This window comes from Oncorhynchus kisutch, unplaced genomic scaffold, assembly GCF_002021735.2.
Source record: "Oncorhynchus kisutch isolate 150728-3 unplaced genomic scaffold, Okis_V2 scaffold657, whole genome shotgun sequence".
NCBI classification, from domain to species: Eukaryota; Metazoa; Chordata; class Actinopteri; order Salmoniformes; family Salmonidae; genus Oncorhynchus; species Oncorhynchus kisutch.
Window position 1 is genome coordinate 18,040 of NW_022262602.1, and position 20,431 is coordinate 38,470.

The following is a 20,431-nucleotide window of genomic DNA, read 5'->3' on the forward strand; positions in this document are numbered from 1 at the left end:
CGATGAGACAAGATAGTAACTACTAGCAATTGGATACCACGAAATTGGGGAGAAAAGGGTGTACATTTATTTATTTATTTTTTTAACAAAAAAATAACGTATTATTTAAAAAAATGTATTATGCTGACTACAAAAGGCAAGACTCACTGACATTCTGTCTGCTTTCCCAGTCCTACAGCCCTGGGCTGCATATAAAGAAAACAGATAGATTTTTACAATGAACGTGTAGTCAATCCACATTAGTAAAGCTTGTGGTCACTAACGGTAAGGCTATATGGGTTTGTGTCATTGGAAGCCTAATCCATACAGACCAAGCTACATGACAGCAGACTGGTCTGGAGAGAACAGTCAGAGACCATATCTCGAAAACCAGTCCTAGAACCATGATGTGGATCCTCACTCCTCCATCTGTAGTTTGACTGTCGACTCTTTAATGCTCAGAGCTCAAGCTGGAGCCCAGCCATCACTCACATGTGTGCCGGGATAATACCCTGGAGCTCCACCTCACAATGACTCCCTCCACAGGGGACAGCTAGCTTCACCTTACTGGAACGCTTCCCCAGCGTAACTGGCTGTTCCCGAGCCAACGTCCCCTCTGGCTGCTCCGTTTCATCATCAGACCTGTGTGCCGTTCTCATCCTTCCCCTCGTTTCCACACTTCACTACACTCTGAAATGTGTCCACCTACACACAGGCTTACGTCTTAGAACACGACGTAAGAAATCAAGCGCTACGGATTTCATCATCGTGTCAGATTAGGAATCGAAAAAAATACTAAATATACAGTGGGGTTGATGTTAGTTGTGACACACAGGAACAGGCACTTCCCCTGATTGCCTGGTTTAATTGCAGTCCTTTAATTGGTGCGTGTCGGCTGCACTGTGTTTGCTCTCTGCTCCCGTCTGATTGGCTGAGATGATGAGCAGCTGTTTGGAAGTGACCTATGACAGATCCCTGAGGAACGCCCATGTAAGGCAGGCACCCCCAGCACTCACTGACTAGACTAGGGGAGAGAGTTTTTGTGTGTGCTTGTTTGAATATGTGTGTTTTTCAATGTGTTTTTTTTTTTATACACGCGTGTGTACTCTCAGCACTCGTTCCACAAGAATAATCTCTTCTTTGAAAAGAAAGACAACATTGACTGGCTGCACAAACGTTGGGTGAAACACTGCCAGGATTCCTAGCTGGATGCACAACACACACAGAGGTAACAGCATTCTCTCAAGGAATTAGCCTACATCCCTCCTGCTATGGATACGACATGCTTTCACAGTCATACCCCCCCGGGCCGCATATGAAGAAACAGATTGATTTCTACAATGAACGTGTACAGTAAATAGTCAATCTGCATTAGTAAAGATTTTCGTCACTCAAGGTAAAGCTATATCTGTTTTTGTCATTGTCGTTGATGTCAGAACAGTGAGTCTTGTCTCTCCTAGTTAACATCATGTGTGATCATTCCTGCTCATGGAAGCCTAATCTATGCTTTCACAGTCTAAAGGTTTAACCACATGTGTGCAAATCATCTGCTGCAATATCATCCGTGAATCTTTATGGATACACAGAACGGCAGATGGATCTTTGTAGATATTTTTTATTTGTGTGTGGTGCAGGGATTCGGGACTGTGATGGACTCAAAAGTTGACATTTTAAACTTGAACTGACCTGGAGCACGGTCTGGATCTTAGCAGAGACGTCGGCTAGCTCATAGAGCTTGATGCCCTCCTGGGCTCCGTTGGGGGACACCACGATCTGCTGCAGATGGGCCAGCACCACACTGTGGGCCGCAGCCACCGCGTTGAACTTGTCAAACAGCAGCTCCAGCAGTTCCAGCAGCAGCCTGCAGAGGGCAGCAGAGATAGAGGCTGTGATGAGGACGGCTGGTGGGACAACAGGTGAAGAAGCTGCGATACACAGACAAAACATTGGCCCTGCTAGAATACTCAAGATGCCTCCTTCCTTCCTTCTGAAATGACTTCTAGGAAGAGAGGAAAGGAATGATACAGTTGAAGAGTATTGGAACAGGGCCCTAAGATGCAGCAGGTACTAAGGCCCAGTTTGAATTCCTTTCAAATGCCTTCTTCCTTCCTTCTGAAATGACTTCAAGGAAGAGAGGAAAGGAATGATACAGTTGAAGAGTATTGGAACAGGGCCCTAAGATGCAGCAGGTACTAAGGCCCAGTTTGAATTCCTTTCAAATGCATCCCTTCTTCCATCCTAGGGTTTTACCTCAGTGTTAGAGTGATTACATTAAGGAAGGGAGAACGGTTGATATTCAAACAGCAATTCCAACTGTTCTTATCAATTCATCCCAGGTCAGTTGTATTGTGAGGCTCACACAGGTTTAGAGTTAGAACAGAGGCAAAGACAACTGATCCTGGACCACTGATGGTGGACCATCAGGAGGTCTCTCCATGGCAGCACCACTCCTGTCAGCCTCCAGGTCTAAAAGCTCCTCTCTAATCTCATTGACTCTCATTCAATAACTGACTACTAACAGACAAGCTAATGCACAGCAGTCAAAACCATTCTGACCTCAGCTCAATGCTAAAGCTAAATAATGAATTTATATTTCTGATTCGAACCTGCTCGTTAGTAGAGTACTTCAGCTCTTCAGCCTCCACCAGTCCACACAAGGACCAATGGAGGGAACATTCAATAAGTGTTCTTTTAATTGTGGTTGATAAGTGCATATATCTGTTGCAACAGGAGTGGAGCACTTCGTTGTAGTAAGGTACTCTACATATCAGAGGTATTTAACAATGTAAACATTCTCTCTAAGCATAGTGTATTCTGACCTGAAATATACAACACTAGAGCCTATAGAGGACAAGTGACCAAACAGGTACTGAAGTCAAGCCGTCAGCCCACCGAGCCAGGCATTAGCTGTCAGTTTAGAGTCTCCTCAGGCCAGATGAGGCTTTGTACATGTGACGTTAACCAACCTGCCTCAGCAACAATTACAATTCATTAGCTTAATAAACATTCATAAATCTAGTTCAATCGGCAGGCAAAAGGAGTCGCATCCAGGTAGTTTGGGCTGAGCGGTTGAAAAGAACAGTCTAGGTACTGGCAGAGTGCTTCCCCAGTCACACAGAGGCAGCTGGCTCTGACTACAATTAGCAGCATCTGTCAAAGTCTCTGGTTCCACTAGGACTCACACACATCTGGTGGTCTTTTGTTTTCAGGGATGTGGGGACACTTCTGACTTTATTTACTGAGGAAGGTGGGGCTGAACGGTACACATACACCAGAGGAGGTACTGTGTGGAATGACTAGTGAGTGAATGACTGAGAGTTTGGGAGAGACACGGGGTCTTTGCCTACCTTTTTAAACTTTACACCAATGTTACATGAAAACATTTGGGTGGTGGAAAATGAAGGAGAGAGATGGATGGAGGGTGTTTGGTTGGTAGTCCATCACTAGACTGGTAGACAGGGAGGGAGGATGTTATGAATGGTTAGGGACAGACAGGATGTATGTTATGAATGGTTAGGGACAGAGACAGGGAGGATGTATGTTATGAATGGTTAGGGACAGAGACAGGGAGGATGTATGTTATGAATGGTTAGGGACAGGCAGACAGGGAGGATGTATGTTATGAATGGTTAGGGACAGGCAGACAGGGAGGATGTATGTTATGAATGGTTAGGGACAGAGACAGGGAGAATGTATGTTATGAATGGTTAGGGACAGAGACAGGGAGAATGTATGTTATGAATGGTTAGGGACAGACAGGATGTATGTTATGAATGGTTAGGGACAGACAGACAGACAGGCAGGATGTATGTTATGAATGGTTAGGGACAGACAGACAGACAGACAGACAGGCAGGATGTATGTTATGAATGGTTAGGGACAGACAGACAGACAGACAGACAGACAGACAGACAGACAGACAGACAGACAGACAGACAGACAGACAGACAGACAGACAGGCAGACAGACAGGCAGGATGTATGTTATGAATGGTTAGGGACAGACAGACAGACAGACAGGCAGGATGTATGTTATGAATGGTTAGGGACAGACAGACAGGGAGGATGTATGTTATGAAAGGTTAGGGACAGAGACAGAGAGGGTGTATGTTATGAATGGTTAGGGACAGACAGACAGACAGGATGTATGTTATGAATGGTTAGGGACAGACAGACAGGGAGGATGTATGTTATGAATGGTTAGGGACAGAGACAGGGAGGATGTATGTTATGAATGGTTAGGGACAGAGACAGAGAGGGTGTATGTTATGAATGGTTAGGGACAGACAGGATGTATGTTATGAATGGTTAGGGACAGACAGACAGGGAGGATGTATGTTATGAATGGTTAGGGACAGAGACAGGCAGGATGTATGTTATGAATGGTTAGGGACAGAGACAGAGAGGGTGTATGTTATGAATGGTTAGGGACAGGCAGGCAGACAGGATGTATGTTATGAATGGTTAGGGACAGAGACAGGGAGGATGTATGTTATGAATGGTTAGGGACAGAGACAGGGAGGATGTATGTTATGAATGGTTAGGGACAGAGACAGGGAGGATGTATGTTATGAATGGTTAGGGACAGACAGGATGTATGTTATGAATGGTTAGGGACAGAGACAGGGAGGATGTATGTTATGAATGGTTAGGGACAGGCAGACAGACAGGATGTATGTTATGAATGGTTAGGGACAGAGACAGACAGGATGTATGTTATGAATGGTTAGGGACAGAGACAGACAGGATGTATGTTATGAATGGTTAGGGACAGAGACAGACAGGATGTATGTTATGAATGGTTAGGGACAGAGACAGACAGGATGTATGTTATGAATGGTTAGGGACAGAGACAGACAGGATGTATGTTATGAATGGTTAGGGACAGAGACAGACAGGATGTATGTTATGAATGGTTAGGGACAGAGACAGACAGGATGTATGTTATGAATGGTTAGGGACAGAGACAGACAGGATGTATGTTATGAATGGTTAGGGACAGAGACAGACAGGATGTATGTTATGAATGGTTAGGGACAGAGACAGACAGGATGTATGTTATGAATGGTTAGGGACAGAGACAGACAGGATGTATGTTATGAATGGTTAGGGACAGAGACAGACAGGATGTATGTTATGAATGGTTAGGGACAGAGACAGACAGGATGTATGTTATGAATGGTTAGGGACAGAGACAGACAGGATGTATGTTATGAATGGTTAGGGACAGAGACAGACAGGATGTATGTTATGAATGGTTAGGGACAGAGACAGACAGGATGTATGTTATGAATGGTTAGGGACAGACACAGACAGGATGTATGTTATGAATGGTTAGGGACAGAGACAGGGAGGATGTATGTTATGAATGGTTAGGGACAGAGACAGGGAGGATGTATGTTATGAATGGTTAGGGACAGAGACAGGCAGGATGTATGTTATGAATGGTTAGGGACAGAGACAGGGAGGATGTATGTTATGAATGGTTAGGGACAGGCAGACAGGGAGGATGTATGTTATGAATGGTTAGGGACAGAGACAGGGAGGATGTATGTTATGAATGGTTAGGGACAGAGACAGACAGGATGTATGTTATGAATGGTTAGGGACAGACAGGATGTATGTTATGAATGGTTAGGGACAGAGACAGGGAGGATGTATGTTATGAATGGTTAGGGACAGGCAGACAGGGAGGATGTATGTTATGAATGGTTAGGGACAGAGACAAATCACAATGAGACATACCTCAGTGAGCATGAGGGGTCCATCTTATGTGGTGAGGAGATACAATGGGATCTCTTCCACACACACACACACACACACACTTGCTCACATATACACACACACACAGCCCCCCCCACCAGGTTCTGACCTTTCACCTGTTCTCTTCCCTCATCCCTCATTCGATGTGATGAATCTCTGGTTTTCCAGAGCAGAGAAGGAGAGAGAGAGCCCCATTCCCCTCGTTATCTCACACAGCAGGCCATTCTAATAGATCTCATTTCCCAGAAGGATGGAGGACACGGACACCCAGGTGATGGACGACAGAAAGAGGGGCTCCGGAGCGAGGAGGGATCACGCACTGCGGTCAAGCGCCCATTCAGGGTGTGTGTGTGTATGTGTTTAAGTGTGAATTAGTCTGTGTGTTAATACATATGTGTGTGTTGAGTGAAAGAGAATGTGTGTGTGTGTGTGTGTGTGTGTGTGTGTGTGTGTGTGTGTGTGTGTGTGTGTGTGTGTGTGTGTGTGTGTGTGTGTGTGTGTGTGTGTGTGTGTGTGTTTAGCATGCAGTGTCAGGTGGGCTAGCTGGGACCCTAACTCACCCAGGAGAATGTTATTTATTGTCGCCTGTAGTGTCTTCACAGGAACCATCAAGCTAAGTGACTGTGCCAGGTCATCACCCCGACACACACACAACACTGGCCATATGAAATAAACTGGCTATATGATCAGCCATAGTCCATAACATGGCTAGTTGCATCATCAGACATACTGTATGTACCAGGGTAGCAACATTCCCAGGCTTCGAACCCGGATTTCTAGAAAACCTGGGAATTTGGGGAAAGTTGTCAGAACATTGCAAGTCTAACCAGGATAAAAACCAACAGATCTTCAATATGACAATCCAATATGTCTGTGACACCATCTGAGTAGCGATCACCATGTCAACAAAATTCCTCTATTAGATTAGAAGAGACAAAGCACAGGACATCTGTATGCTGTGTTTAAATCAATGGACTGCACACTGAGGATGTTTAACAGGAACCCTTCAGAGACGCTGTGTAATACACTGGGCATTATCTACTGAACAGCACCATCTATGTGTTGCTCATTACGCAAGAAAGAACACCTTGCTACACTACTTATATAGAGGTTTCCATAGCAACGGGCCTCGGCTTGAACTTGCGTGTGTGCGTACATACACACAGTAAAGTAAAAAGGATATGGAGAAGGTGGGGTTGAAAACAAGCTGCACTGCATTGTCCTATATTGGAGTCAGATGAGATTCAGCACACGGTGGGAGCCAAGGCCTGACCAAACATCTGACAGACTAAGTGTTGTTGTTCTATCTTTTAAATGCTACAACATCAATGGACTGTGTGTGTGTGTGTGTGTGTGTGTGTGTGTGTGTGTGTGTGTGTGTGTGTGTGTGTGTGTGTCTATCTTGGCATGTTTATGTTTAAAGCAGCAGTGTGTTTGTTTCTTCATGGTCTGGCAGGTGTTGTCCCAAATGTCCTGCCACTACTGTGTTTAACACCTGATTGGCTGTCTGACTAGACGTCTGACTATCACTGGTGTTGCATAGCGTCCCAAAAAGTTGTCCCCTTCTTTTTGCCCTTGTTCACTCCCCTTAACAGATCGGAGACTAACTGGGTAGGTGTTAAAACTCTACCTAGTTTCCTCCATATTGACTAACTGGGTAGGTGTTAAAACTCTACCTAGTTTCCTCCATATTGACTAACTGGGTAGGTGTTAAAACTCTACCTAGTTTCCTCCATGTTGACTAAAAGGGTAGGTGTTAAAACTCTACCTAGTTTCCTCCATGTTGACTAACAGGGTAGGTGTTAAAACTCTACCTAGTTTCCTCCATATTGACTAACTGGGTAGGTGTTAAAACTCTACCTAGTTTCCTCCATGTTGACTAAAAGGGTAGGTGTTAAAACTCTACCTAGTTTCCTCCATGTTGACTAACAGGGTAGGTGTTAAAACTCTACCTAGTTTCCTCCATATTGACTAACTGGGTAGGTGTTAAAACTACCTAGTTTCCTCCATGTTGACTAACTGGGTAGGTGTTAAAACTCTACCTAGTTTCCTCCATAATGACTAACTGGGTAGGTGTTAAAACTCTACCTAGTTTCCTCCATATTGACTAACTGGGTAGGTGTTAAAACTCTACCTAGTTTCCTCCATAATGACTAACAGGGTAGATGTTAAAACTCTACCTAGTTTCCTCCATAATGACTAACTGGGTAGGTGTTAAAACTCTACCTAGTTTCCTCCATATTGACTAACTGGGTAGGTGTTAAAACTCTACCTAGTTTCCTCCATATTGACTAACTGGGTAGGTGTTAAAACTCTACCTAGTTGCCTCCATATTGACTAACTGGGTAGGTGTTAAAACTCTACCTAGTTGCCTCCATATAGACAAACTGGGTAGGTGTTAAAACTCTACCTAGTTTCCTCCATAATGACTAACAGGGTAGATGTTAAAACTCTACCTAGTTTCCTCCATAATGACTAACAGGGTAGATGTTAAAACTCTACCTAGTTGCCTCCATAATGCCTTCACCTATCCATTCGTGTCAGATCCGTGAAGGGGAGTTTGAAACTAGGAAAGAGGAGAGGGAGATAACCTTTCTGGAATGAAATGCAGCCAAGGCCTCAGCACTAACCTAAACCCAGTAGCCACAATGCTTCAGGACAGGTGAACCAACGACCACCTCTTGAAACATGGACAACGGCTCGGTTTAGAGGGCACAAGATACACACACAGACACGGTGAAAACAGACGGAGACAACGAGAGAAACGGAGGCCAAGAAAAAGAAGTGTTCATCTCAGCTGAAGGTAAGTGCTTTCTGAAGTGCCGTCATTATATCTCTTCTCTTCCAGGAGCTTTTGCTTTCCTGGTTTTTCTCTGCGGAGTGAATGAATGCTGAGGGAAAAAGCAGAGGCTGGGTCTTGTCTTTCTAGATTACTCCATTTCCTTAAATGAGGGAGTTATGAATACCGTGTGGGGAAACAGATGGAATTGATCCAATGGGGTACAATAGAGGTGGAGGAGAGGGAGAACAGAGGAGGCTGAGGAGAGGGAGAACAGAGGAGGCTGAGGAGAGGGAGAACAGAGGAGGCTGAGGAGAGGGAGAACAGAGGAGGATGAGGAGAGGGAGAACAGAGGAGGCTGAGGAGAGGGAGAACAGAGGAGGCTGAGGAGAGGGAGAACAGAGGAGGCTGAGGAGAGGGAGAACAGAGGAGGCTGAGGAGAGGGAGAACAAAGGAGGCTGAGGAGAGGGAGAACAGAGGAGGCTGAGGAGAGGGAGAACAGGGGAGGCTGAGGAGATGGAGAACAGGGGAGGCTGAGGAGATGGAGAACAGGGGAGGCTGAGGAGAGGGAGAACAGGGGAGGCTGAGGAGAGGGAGAACAGAGGAGGCTGAGGAGAGGGAGAACAGAGGAGGCTGAGGAGAGGGAGAACAGAGGAGGCTGAGGAGATGGAGAACAGAGGAGGCTGAGGAGATGGAGAACAGTGGAGGCTGAGGAGATGGAGAACAGAGGAGATGGAGAACAGGGGAGATGGTGAACAGAGGAGGCTGAGGAGATGGAGAACAGGGGAGGCTGAGGAGATGGAGAATAGGGGAGGCTGAGGAGATGGAGAACAGGGGAGGCTGAGGAGATGGAGAACAGGGGAGGCTGAGGAGATGGAGAACAGGGGAGGCTGAGGAGATGGAGAACAGGGGAGGCTGAGGAGATGGAGAACAGGGGAGGCTGAGGAGAGGGTGTGCTTAACTGTTTTCTTTATTAGGGTTTCCACAATGAGATGCGGAGAGAGAGGGAGGTGAGGATAGAGACTAATCAAAAATCATTTTCTAGCAGTTCACTCGCTCCCAAAACACCCTTGTCGTACTCACTCTGTCTAAAGCTAAAGAGCTTGGAAAGAAAAGCCCGGGATTCAAGTGAAACGTGTCTCTTCTTGCTTGATGGTTTGTTTGCTTATTAGTGATGGAGACACAGACCCATACAGTACCTCTCCTCACACATACAGTACCTCTCCTCAGACACATACAGTACCTCTCCTCACACATACAGTACCTCTCCTCCCCTGTTCCTACCTCACCTCAGACCCATACAGTACCTCTCCTCAGACCCATATAGTACCTCTCCTCAGACACATACAGTACCTCTCCTCAGACACATACAGTACCTCTCCTCAGACACATACAGTACCTCTCCTCAGACACATACAGTACCTCTCCTCAGACACATACAGTACCTCTCCTCAGACACATACAGTACCTCTCCTCAGACACATACAGTACCTCTCCTCAGACACATACAGTACCTCTCCTCCACTGTTCCTACCTCACCTCAGACACATACAGTACCTCTCCTCCACTGTTCCTACCTCACCTTAGCCAGTGAGTTGGACAAAACTATACACCCAAAGGCCCCGTTTGAAAACCCACAATGCATCCTTCCCTCCTTGAAGAAATCACAAATTCCACATGATTGGATAGGTAAAAATCGAGGGTTTCACTTCATAGCTCTCACCTATCCAGTCATGTGAGATTAGTGGTCACTTCAAGGAAGGAAAGGCTGCTGGTCTGCTATCCCACCCTCCACCCCTACCTCCATCTCTCCCTACCTGCATCTTTACCTGCATCCTGCCTTCCCTCCACCCCTACCTCCATCTCTCCCTACCTGCATCTTTACCTGCATCCTGCCTTCCCTCCACCCCTACCTCCATCTCTCCCTACCTGCATCCTGCCTTCCCTCCACCCCTACCTCCATCTCTCCCTACCTGCATCTTTACCTGCATCCTGCCTTCCCTCCACCCCTACCTCCATCCCTCCCTACCTGCATCTTTACCTGCATCCTGCCTTCCCTCCACCCCTACCTCCATCCCTCCCTACCTGCATCTTTACCTGCATCCTGCCTTCCCTCCACCCCTACCTCCATCTCTCCCTACCTGCATCTTTACCTGCATCCTGCCTTCCCTCCTCCCCTACCTCCATCTCTCCCTACCTGCATCTTTACCTGCATCCTGCCTTCCCTCCTCCCCTACCTCCATCTCTCCCTACCTGCATCTTTACCTGCATCCTGCCTTCCCTCCACCCCTACCTCCATCTCTCCCTACCTGCATCCTGCCTTCCCTCCACCCCTACCTCCATCTCTCCCTACCTGCATCTTTACCTGCATCCTGCCTTCCCTCCACCCCTACCTCCATCTCTCCCTACCTGCATCCTGCCTTCCCTCCACCCCTACCTCCATCTCTCCCTACCTGCATCTTTACCTGCATCCTGCCTTCCCTCCACCCCTACCTCCATCTCTCCCTACCTGCATCTTTACCTGCATCCTGCCTTCCCTCCACCCCTACCTCCATCTCTCCCTACCTGCATCTTTACCTGCATCCTGCCTTCCCTCCTCCCCTACCTCCATCTCTCCCTACCTGCATCTTTACCTGCATCCTGCCTTCCCTCCTCCCCTACCTCCATCTCTCCCTACCTGCATCTTTACCTGCATCCTGCCTTCCCTCCACCCCTACCTCCATCTCTCCCTACCTGCATCCTGCCTTCCCTCCACCCCTACCTCCATCTCTCCCTACCTGCATCTTTACCTGCATCCTGCCTTCCCTCCACCCCTACCTCCATCTCTCCCTACCTGCATCTTTACCTGCATCCTGCCTTCCCTCCTCCTCCACCCCTACCTCCATCTCTCCCTACCTGCATCTTTACCTGCATCCTGCCCTCCCTCCTCCTCCACCCCTACCTCCATCTCTCCCTACCTGCATCTTTACCTGCATCCTGCCTTCCCTCCTCCATCTTTCCCTACCTGCATCTTTACCTGCATCCTGCCTTCCCTCCTCCCCTACCTCCATCTTTCCCTACCTGCATCTTTACCTGCATCCTGCCTTCCCTCCACCCCTACCTCCATCTTTCCCTACCTGCATCTTTACCTGCATCCTGCCTTCCCTCCACCCCTACCTCCATCTTTCCCTACCTGCATCTTTACCTGCATCCTGCCTTCCCTCCTCCTCCACCCCTACCTCCATCTCTCCCTACCTGCATCTTTACCTGCATCCTGCCTTCCCTCCTCCATCTTTCCCTACCTGCATCTTTACCTGCATCCTGCCTTCCCTCCTCCCCTACCTCCATCTTTCCCTACCTGCATCTTTACCTGCATCCTGCCTTCCCTCCACCCCTACCTCCATCTTTCCCTACCTGCATCTTTACCTGCATCCTGCCTTCCCTCCACCCCTACCTCCATCTTTCCCTACCTGCATCTTTACCTGCATCCTGCCTTCCCTCCTCCTCCACCTGCATCTGCATCTTTACCTGCATCCTGCCTTCCCTCCTCCTCCACCTGCATCTGCATCTTTACCTGCATCCTGCCTTCCCTCCTCCCCTACCCTCCATCTCTCCCTACCTGCATCTTTACCTGCATCCTGCCTTCCCTCCTCCTCCACCTGCATCTGCATCTTTACCTGCATCCTGCCTTCCCTCCTCCCCTACCTCCATCTCTCCCTACCTGCATCTTTACCTGCATCCTGCCTTCCCTCCTCCTCCACCTGCATCTGCATCTTTACCTGCATCCTGCCTTCCCTCCTCCCCTACCTCCATCTCTCCCTACCTGCATCTTTACCTGCATCCTGCCTTCCCTCCTCCTCCACCTGCATCTGCATCTTACCTGCATCCTGCCTTCCCTCCTCCCCTACCTCCATCTCTCCCTACCTGCATCTTTACCTGCATCCTGCCTTCCCTCCTCCTCCACCTGCATCTGCATCTTTACCTGCATCCTGCCTTCCCTCCTCCCCTACCTCCATCTCTCCCTACCTGCATCTTTACCTGCATCCTGCCTTCCCTCCTCCCCTACCTCCATCTCTCCCTACCTGCATCCTGCCTTCCCTCCTCCCCTACCTCCATCTCTCCCTACCTGCATCTTTACCTGCATCCTGCCTTCCCTCCTCCCCTACCTCCATCTCTCCCTACCTGCATCTTTACCTGCATCCTGCCTTCCCTCCACCCCTACCTCCATCTTTCCCTACCATGCATCTTTACCTGCATCCTGCCTTCCCTCCACCCCTACCTCCATCTTTCCCTACCTGCAGCTTTACCTGCATCCTGCCTTCCCTCCTCCTCCACCTGCATCTGCATCTTTACCTGCATCCTGCCTTCCCTCCTCCTCCACCTGCATCTTTACCTGCATCCTGCCTTCCCTCCTCCTCCACCTGCATCTTTACCTGCATCCTGCCTTCCCTCCTCCTCCACCTGCATCTTTACCTGCATCCTGCCTTCCCTCCTCCTCCACCTGCATCTTTACCTGCATCCTGCCTTCCCTCCTCCTCCACCTGCATCTTTACCTGCATCCTGCCTTCCCTCCTCCTCCACCCCTACCTGCATCTTTACCTGCACCCCTCCACCCCACCTTCCCTCCCAGCCTTCCCTCCACCCCTCCCTACCTGGGCTGGCTCTCTGTGGATAGGTTCTCTCCTCTCTGGTAGGCGTGATCAGCTATCTGGGTAGTGGATCTCTTCAGTATCTGCTTCAGCTCAGGCTCCAGGCGCTCCATGATGGCCTTGACAGCCTCAGGGATCTTCTTGAGCTTGGCCAGGCCTTTGATGAGGACGCCCATGAACTCTTGGGTGTTCTCCTCCGGGTGCACGTCAGGGTCCTCGCGGGCCTCGTGGTGCGCCTGCAGCTCACGCACTGAAAGAGGGAGTGACGCAGAGTGTGAGAGAAGTGAGAGAAGAGATAGATAGATAGATAGATAGATAGATAGATAGATAGATAGATAGATAGATAGATAGATAGATAGATAGATAGATAGATAGATAGATAGATAGATAGATAGATAGATAGATAGATAGATAGATAGATAGATAGATAGATAGATAGATAGATAGATAGATAGATAGATAGATAGATAGATAGATAGATAGATAGATAGATAGATAGATAGATAGATAGATAGATAGATAGATAGATAGATAGATAGATAGATAGATAGATAGATAGATAGATAGATAGATAGATAGATAGATAGATAGATAGATAGATAGATAGATAGATAGATAGATAGATAGATAGATAGATAGATAGATAGATAGATAGATAGAAAACATGGGAAGTGACAGAGGGAGAGGGAGATACAAACACACCCCACAGAGCCCCAGGACAGCAGCACAATTAGATCCAACCAAATCACTGAAAACAAAAAGATAATTACTTGACACATTGGAAATAATTAACAAAAAAACTGAGCAAACTAGAATGCTATTTGGCCCTACACAGAGAGTGCACAGTGGCAGAATACCTGACCACTGTGACTGACCCAAACTTAAGGAAAGATTTAACTATGTACAGACTCATAGCCTTGTACAGAGCATAGCCTTGCTATTGAGAAAGGCCGCCGTAGGCAGACATGGCTCTCAAGAGAAGACAGGCTATGTGCCCACTGCCCACAAAATGAGGTGGAAACTGAGCTGCACTTCCTAACCTCCTGCCCAATGTATGACCATATTAGAGAGACATATTTCCCTCAGATTACACAGATCCACAAAGAATTTGAATACAAATCTAATTTTGATAAACTCCCATATCTACTGGGTGAAATGCCACAGTGTGCCATCACAGCAGCAAGATTTGTGACCTGTTGCCACAAGAAAAGGGCAACCAGTGAAGAACAAACACCATTGTAAATACACCCCATATTTATGCTTATTTATTTTCCCTTGCGTACTTTAACCATTTGTACATTGTTACAACACTGTATATATATATATAATATGACATTTGTAATGACTTCATTGTTTTGAAACTTCTGTATGTGTAATGTTTACTGTTAACTTGTATTGTTTATTTCACTTATGTATATTATCTACCTCACTTGCTTTGGCAATGTTAACACATGTTTCCCATGCCAATAAAGCCCTTGAATTGAATTGATACTAGAGCTACAGGATGTGGTACTATTTGACATACTCATGAAACTTTCTAGAGACACAAGAAAGAATGAGTTGTATAGTTGTAACCATCATCATCCATCTTCATAAACATCATCCAAGTCCTACTGTCATCTTTCCTCTCAATGCTATACAGTATTATCATCGCCATAACAACCCTGTACATCTCACCACTCACCACTAGGCGAGCACCTCTTCCTCATCATCACAAACTTGTGAGTGTTTGGATCAAATGAAAACATCCCCACAACACCTCTTCACCTCACTGTTCAGCACCTCAACCCCCCTCTCGCTAAATTGAGAGTAACAGCAGGGCTACGTTTTAATTCCAGTCTGATGATACAGCCTCCGTTTCCCCTTCGAAGCGTTGTAAGCGGGGTACGTTAAGAGAGTTAATGTTTATGTGACGTTAATAGACTTTATTTCTCCTGCCAGCGACTGTACTTTTATCACGTCATAATCACTACAATTACCAGCTACTAAATGATGTGCGCTGAGGCCATTAGACGAAGCAGCGTTGTCGACAGAAGCTGGAGAGTTATGCTGTCGTCATCGCGGCACATGGCACTTAGCACGCGGCGGCGGCGGCTAATTGCTTGCGTTTTGCCGTAATAATGCGAGAGGGAAGTGCAGTTAGCGCAGGGAAATGACTTAGGCCCTGGGTGTGAATTAAGAGGCTTCTCTCTCTCTCTCTACCTGAGTTAGTTCAACTGACTCCATCAACAAACAGCAGCAATTATAGGGGAGAGAGTCATCAGTGGGATGGTAGGCTCAGAGGAGGAGACAGGGGGATGGTAGGCTCAGAGGAGGAGACAGGGGGATGGTAGGCTCAGAGGAGGAGACAGGGGGATGGTAGGCTCAGAGGAGGAGACAGGGGGATGGTAGGCTCAGAGGAGGAGACAGGGGGATGGTAGGCTCAGAGGAGGAGACAGGGGGATGGTAGGCTCAGAGGAGGAGACAGGGGGATGGTAGGCTCAGAGGAGGAGACAGGGGGATGGTAGGCTCAGAGGAGGAGACAGGGGATGGTAGGCTCAGAGGAGGACAGGGGATGGTAGGCTCAGAGGAGGAGACAGGGGGTTGGTAGAGGGAAGATTGGCAGAAGGACAGGGGTAAGGGAAGGGGTTAGGGGTTTCTAAGGCTGGCATTGCGACTGTATTGGAGGTGTGGCTGGCAAAAGGATAGAGGTTAGTGGGGAGAGGAAGAGTGGGGGTCTGGTAATGGCATAGGGGCAGAGGTTAGTGGGGAGAGGAAGAGTGGGGGTCTGGTAATGGCATAGGGACAGAGGTTAGTGGGGGAGAGGAAGAGTGGGGGTCTGGTAATGGCATAGGGACAGAGGTTAGTGGGAGAGGAAGAGTGGGGGTCTGGTAATGGCATAGGGACAGAGGTTAGTGGGGAGAGGAAGAGTGGGGGTCTGGTAATGGCATAGGGACAGAGGTACACAGGAGGGGCTATGGAGCTGTAACAGTACACCTGCAGTTAGCAGTAGGGTGGCTAGCTGACCAGGTACCGGGGCACACCTGACCTGACAGGGAAGGAGGGTTTAGGCTTGCATTCAAACAAACGTGTTAGGATGGGTTGAGTGGATGGGTGGGTAGGGCCTGGGAGAAAGTTGCAGAGAGAGAGAGAGATTACCAAGATCTCAAGCAAAAATAACTAGACCAGAGAGAAGCTTTTCTTTTTATTTTACCTTTATTTAACTAGGCAAGTCAGTTAACAACAAATTCTTATTTACATTGAATTTGTAGACGCTGTAGGTAACTGTTCCACTGTGGCTTATGAGCATAATGAATGTTATCCACCCCACTGTGCTGACAGGAATACATGGTGACTAATGGGAGATATGGAGGGGTGGCAGCGGATTATGATGTTATGAAAATGTATGTACTTGTATGATAACGCCCTAATAATGCTGTGATGTATGAACGAGTATGATAATGCCCTAATAATGTGGGGATGTATGTACTAGTATGATAATGTCCTAATAATGATGTGATGTATGAACGAGTATGATAATGTCCTAATAATGCTGGGATGTATGTACTAGTATGATAATGTCGTAATAATGATGTGATGTTTAAATGAGTACGACAATGTCCTAATAATGCTGTGATGTATGCACTAGTATGATAATGTCCTAATAATGCCCCGATGCACGTACTAGTACGATAATGCCCTGATAATGCTTTGATGTATGCACTAGTATGATAATGCTCCAATGTGATGTATGTACTAGCATGATAATGGACTGATAATGCTGTGAGATACAATATGTACTATTATGAAAATGGTCTAGTAATGCTGTGATGTACAGTATGTACTATTATGATAATGGCCTAGTAATAATGTGATGTATGTACTAGTATGATAATGGACTGATAATGCTGTGATGCATGTATTATTATGATAATGGTCTAATAATGTTGTGATGGACAGTATGTACTAATATGATAATGGCCTAATAATCCCGTGATGTATGTACTAGTATGATAATGGACTGATAATGCTGTGATGTATGTATTATTATGATAATGGTCTAATAATGCTGTGATGGACAGTATGTACTAATATGACAGTGGTCTAGTAATGATGTGCTGCATGTACTAGTATGATAATGGACTGATAATGCTGTGATGTATGTATTATGATAATGGTCTAATAATGCTGTGATGGACAGTATGTACTAATATGATAATGGCCTAATAATCCCGTGATGTATGTACTGTGCTGCAAGGGGGAGGAAATACGAGGCATAGATGGAAGAGGGGAGAAGGTGTGCGTGTCATCATGCGTTAGTGCTTGCTGGCGTGTGAATGCCATCAGTGGAGTGTGTGTGAGAGGCAGTGTTATGTACGAGGTTGTGTTGAGCCTGCAGCGTTCTCTGTTACACACCCCTAATGACATGCTAATGGATGTAATAACTGCAGCAGTACAGATCCCTGCTAATGATTTCATTATCACTGGGAGCATCGGCAGAATGGAGCGACAGTTGAACACTAACCTGACAACTCTACCACTGTGCTATCCAGGAGACAACTATGTCCAATAGTTCTCATCAGGTCTCTACAGTATCTCTCTCCATCTACACTATGTTCTCTTTTCTATCTATCCATCTCAACTCCTCTCCCTTTCTCTTCTCCACTCAATATCCAGTTCTCTCCAGTTTCTTACCCACATTATCTCACTGGCTCTCCGTCTCCGTCCGTCCCTCCCTCCCTCCGTCCCCGTCCGTCCATCCCTCCCTCCCTCCCTCCGTCCCTCCCTCCCTCCCTCCGTCCCTCCCTCCCTCCGTCCCCGTCCCTTCCTCCCTCTGTCCCCGCCCCTTCCTCCCGCTGTCCCCCCCCTTCCTCCCTCTGTCCCCGCCCCTTCCTCCCTCGGTCCCCGCCCCTTCCTCCCTCTGTCCCCGCCCCTTCCTCCCTCTGTCCCCGCCCCTTCTCCCTCTGTCCCCGCCCCTTCCTCCCTCTGTCCCCGTCCCTTCCTCCCTCTGTCCCCGTCCTTCCTCCCTCTGTCCCCGTCCCTTCCTCTCTCTGTCCCGTCCCTCCCTCCCTCCGTCTTCGTCCCGTCCTCCCTCTGTCCCCGTCCCTCCCTCTCTCTGTCCCCGTCCCTCACTCTCTCTGTCCCCGTCCCTCACTCTCTCTGTCCCCGTCCCTCACTCTCTCTGTCCCCGTCCCTCACTCTCTCTGTCCCCGTCCCTTCCTCGTCTCCCTCCTCCATGACCCCCTCTCCCTCTCTTGTCCAGTAGTATTCCTAAAACCATTCTACTGGTGTTAATGAAGTAAGGTCAACCTTCCTTTTATTAGGTTGGTATAGTGTGCAGGCCCTCATTTAGTACTGCTGTATTCAGCCAAGCAGACATGCATAATGGATGTGTGTTGGACTACCAAGGCTACTTACTGCTGGTGGTCCCTGGGGTGCTGAACTGGGAGGAGTCCATCAGCTTGCGAGGGGTGGACAGGCTGCTGACGTCCAGCTGGGGCAGAGGGGACGTGTCTTTGGTTGTAGAGCTGGAGAGAGTTGAGAAGAGCATCATCAGTCACCATCATCACCCTCATCCTCATTACAAAATTACAATAAAATAAATCAAAACAAATTGCATTTATTTTCAATGACTTCTCACTAAACTGAAAAGTAGAAGCTACTTATTTCAAAATGTTTAATTAATCTTCCTGAATTGTCTGGCTTCAATTTGAATTGAGCCCAACCCTGCTACCACAACGACAACATTCACCTGAGAGACAAGCAGAGCTTTATAATGAACCTGTTAACACCTGGATGAACAGAGTCAGCCATGTACCTACCTCAACACAGTGCTGAGTGGAGCCCTGACCTGTACCTCCACACAGTGTTGAGTGTAGCCCTGACCTGTATCTCCACACAGTGTTGAGTGTAGCCCTGACCTGTATCTCCACACAGTGTTGAGTGGAGCCCTGACCTGTACCTCCACACAGTGTTGAGTGGAGCCCTGACCTGTACCTCCACACAGTGTTGAGTGGAGCCCTGACCTGTACCTCCACACAGTGTTGAGTGTAGCCCTGACCTGTACCTCCACAGTGTTGAGTGTAGCGCTGACCTGTACCTCCACAGTGTTGAGTGGAGCCCTGACCTGTACCTCCACACAGTGTTGAGTGGAGCCCTGACCTGTTCCTCCACAGTGCTGAGTGTTGCCCTGTACCTCCAGTGTTGAGTGTTGCCCTGCTTAGTGAGTGTTGAGTGGAGGTGGGTTGTTCTTACCAAACCTCCATTATACAGGAGCTTTAACCTGTCACTCTAAGACCCCAACTAATACATCACTCTACAGTACGTCACAGCCCAGACACCACACTGCTGTACACACACACACACACACACACACACACACACACACACACACACACACCTAGCATGAATTAAACAACATCAAAACAACAAGCTTCATTGCCTGGAGAGGTGGGTGACCTGCATCAGTCTAATGTGTTGTGATGCTGCATCTTGGTTTAGGAATTGTCATGCAGGTGGCAGCCGTCGCTCCACACAGCATTCTAACATGTGTCCCAAATGGCACCTTATTCCCTGCATAGTGCCACTACCAGTTTATTACGTTTTAAAGTAGTGCACTAAGTAGGGAATAGGGTGCCATTTGGGACACACACATTGGTGTTGGTATGATAATCCTCCCGATGCTCATGTAGGTTGTGACGCGGTCGTCGACTAACCAAAACCCACATTATCATTCTACAGAGCGTCATCTTTGGTCTCCCATGAATGAATCAGATGTGTTTGCACTAAGTGGTAAGACAGGGGCGTTGTCTTGTCACTAGAAGTTTAGACTAGCTAATGTCAAACACTGAGGGACAACACGTGTAGTTGTGAACTGTACTGTGTGGGATTAGAGGAGGTTGAACACTGTCTCATGTCTCATGGTATTTCATTTAATGATTTCAACTAGTTTCCCCCCAATTATACATTTACTTCCAACGAAGAGTGAACACCCATACACTTCAGACTCCCAAAGCTCTTATTCTGAAGTGAAAACAACTACTTCCACACACAGTGAACACCCATACACTTCAGACTCCCCAAGCTCTTATTCTGAAGTGAAAACAACTACTTCCAACACAGAGTGAACACCCATACACTTCAGACTCCCAAAGCTCTTATTCTGAAGTGAAAACAACTACTTCCAACACAGTGAACACCCATACACTTCAGACTCCCCAAGCTCTTATTCTGAAGTGAAAACAACTACTTCCAATCTCTACTGAGATCTGTGTTTGAGCCTTTGCCCTACTAGAATACTGCAA

The 20,431-nt window shown here is 47.4% G+C and overlaps 1 protein-coding gene across 1 annotated transcript; it reads right to left on the reverse strand.

Moving 5' to 3' along the window:
- Positions 1 to 1,536: 1,536 nt before the first annotated feature.
- Positions 1,537 to 18,693, reverse strand: LOC116361438 (exocyst complex component 4-like). Its single transcript, XM_031815860.1, has 3 exons — positions 18,546 to 18,693; positions 13,152 to 13,398; positions 1,537 to 1,840 (listed from the first exon to the last, which is right to left on the reverse strand). Exons 1-3 carry the CDS (start codon positions 18,679 to 18,681, stop codon positions 1,552 to 1,554), a joined length of 672 nt encoding a protein of 223 aa, XP_031671720.1. The 5' UTR covers positions 18,682 to 18,693; the 3' UTR covers positions 1,537 to 1,551.
- Between the last annotated feature and the right edge of the window lie 1,738 nt (positions 18,694 to 20,431).

Coding starts and splice junctions, on each gene's coding strand:
- LOC116361438 (XM_031815860.1), bottom strand. CDS start 18,681: ATGATGCTCTTCTCAACTCTCTCCAGCTCTACAACCAAAGACACGTCC. Junction 13,399..18,545: donor CACCCCAGGGACCACCAGCA/GTAAGTAGCCTT, acceptor TCCCTCTTTCAG/TGCGTGAGCTGCAGGCGCAC. Junction 1,841..13,151: donor TCCACAGAGAGCCAGCCCAG/GTAGGGAGGGGT, acceptor TGCCCTCTGCAG/GCTGCTGCTGGAACTGCTGG.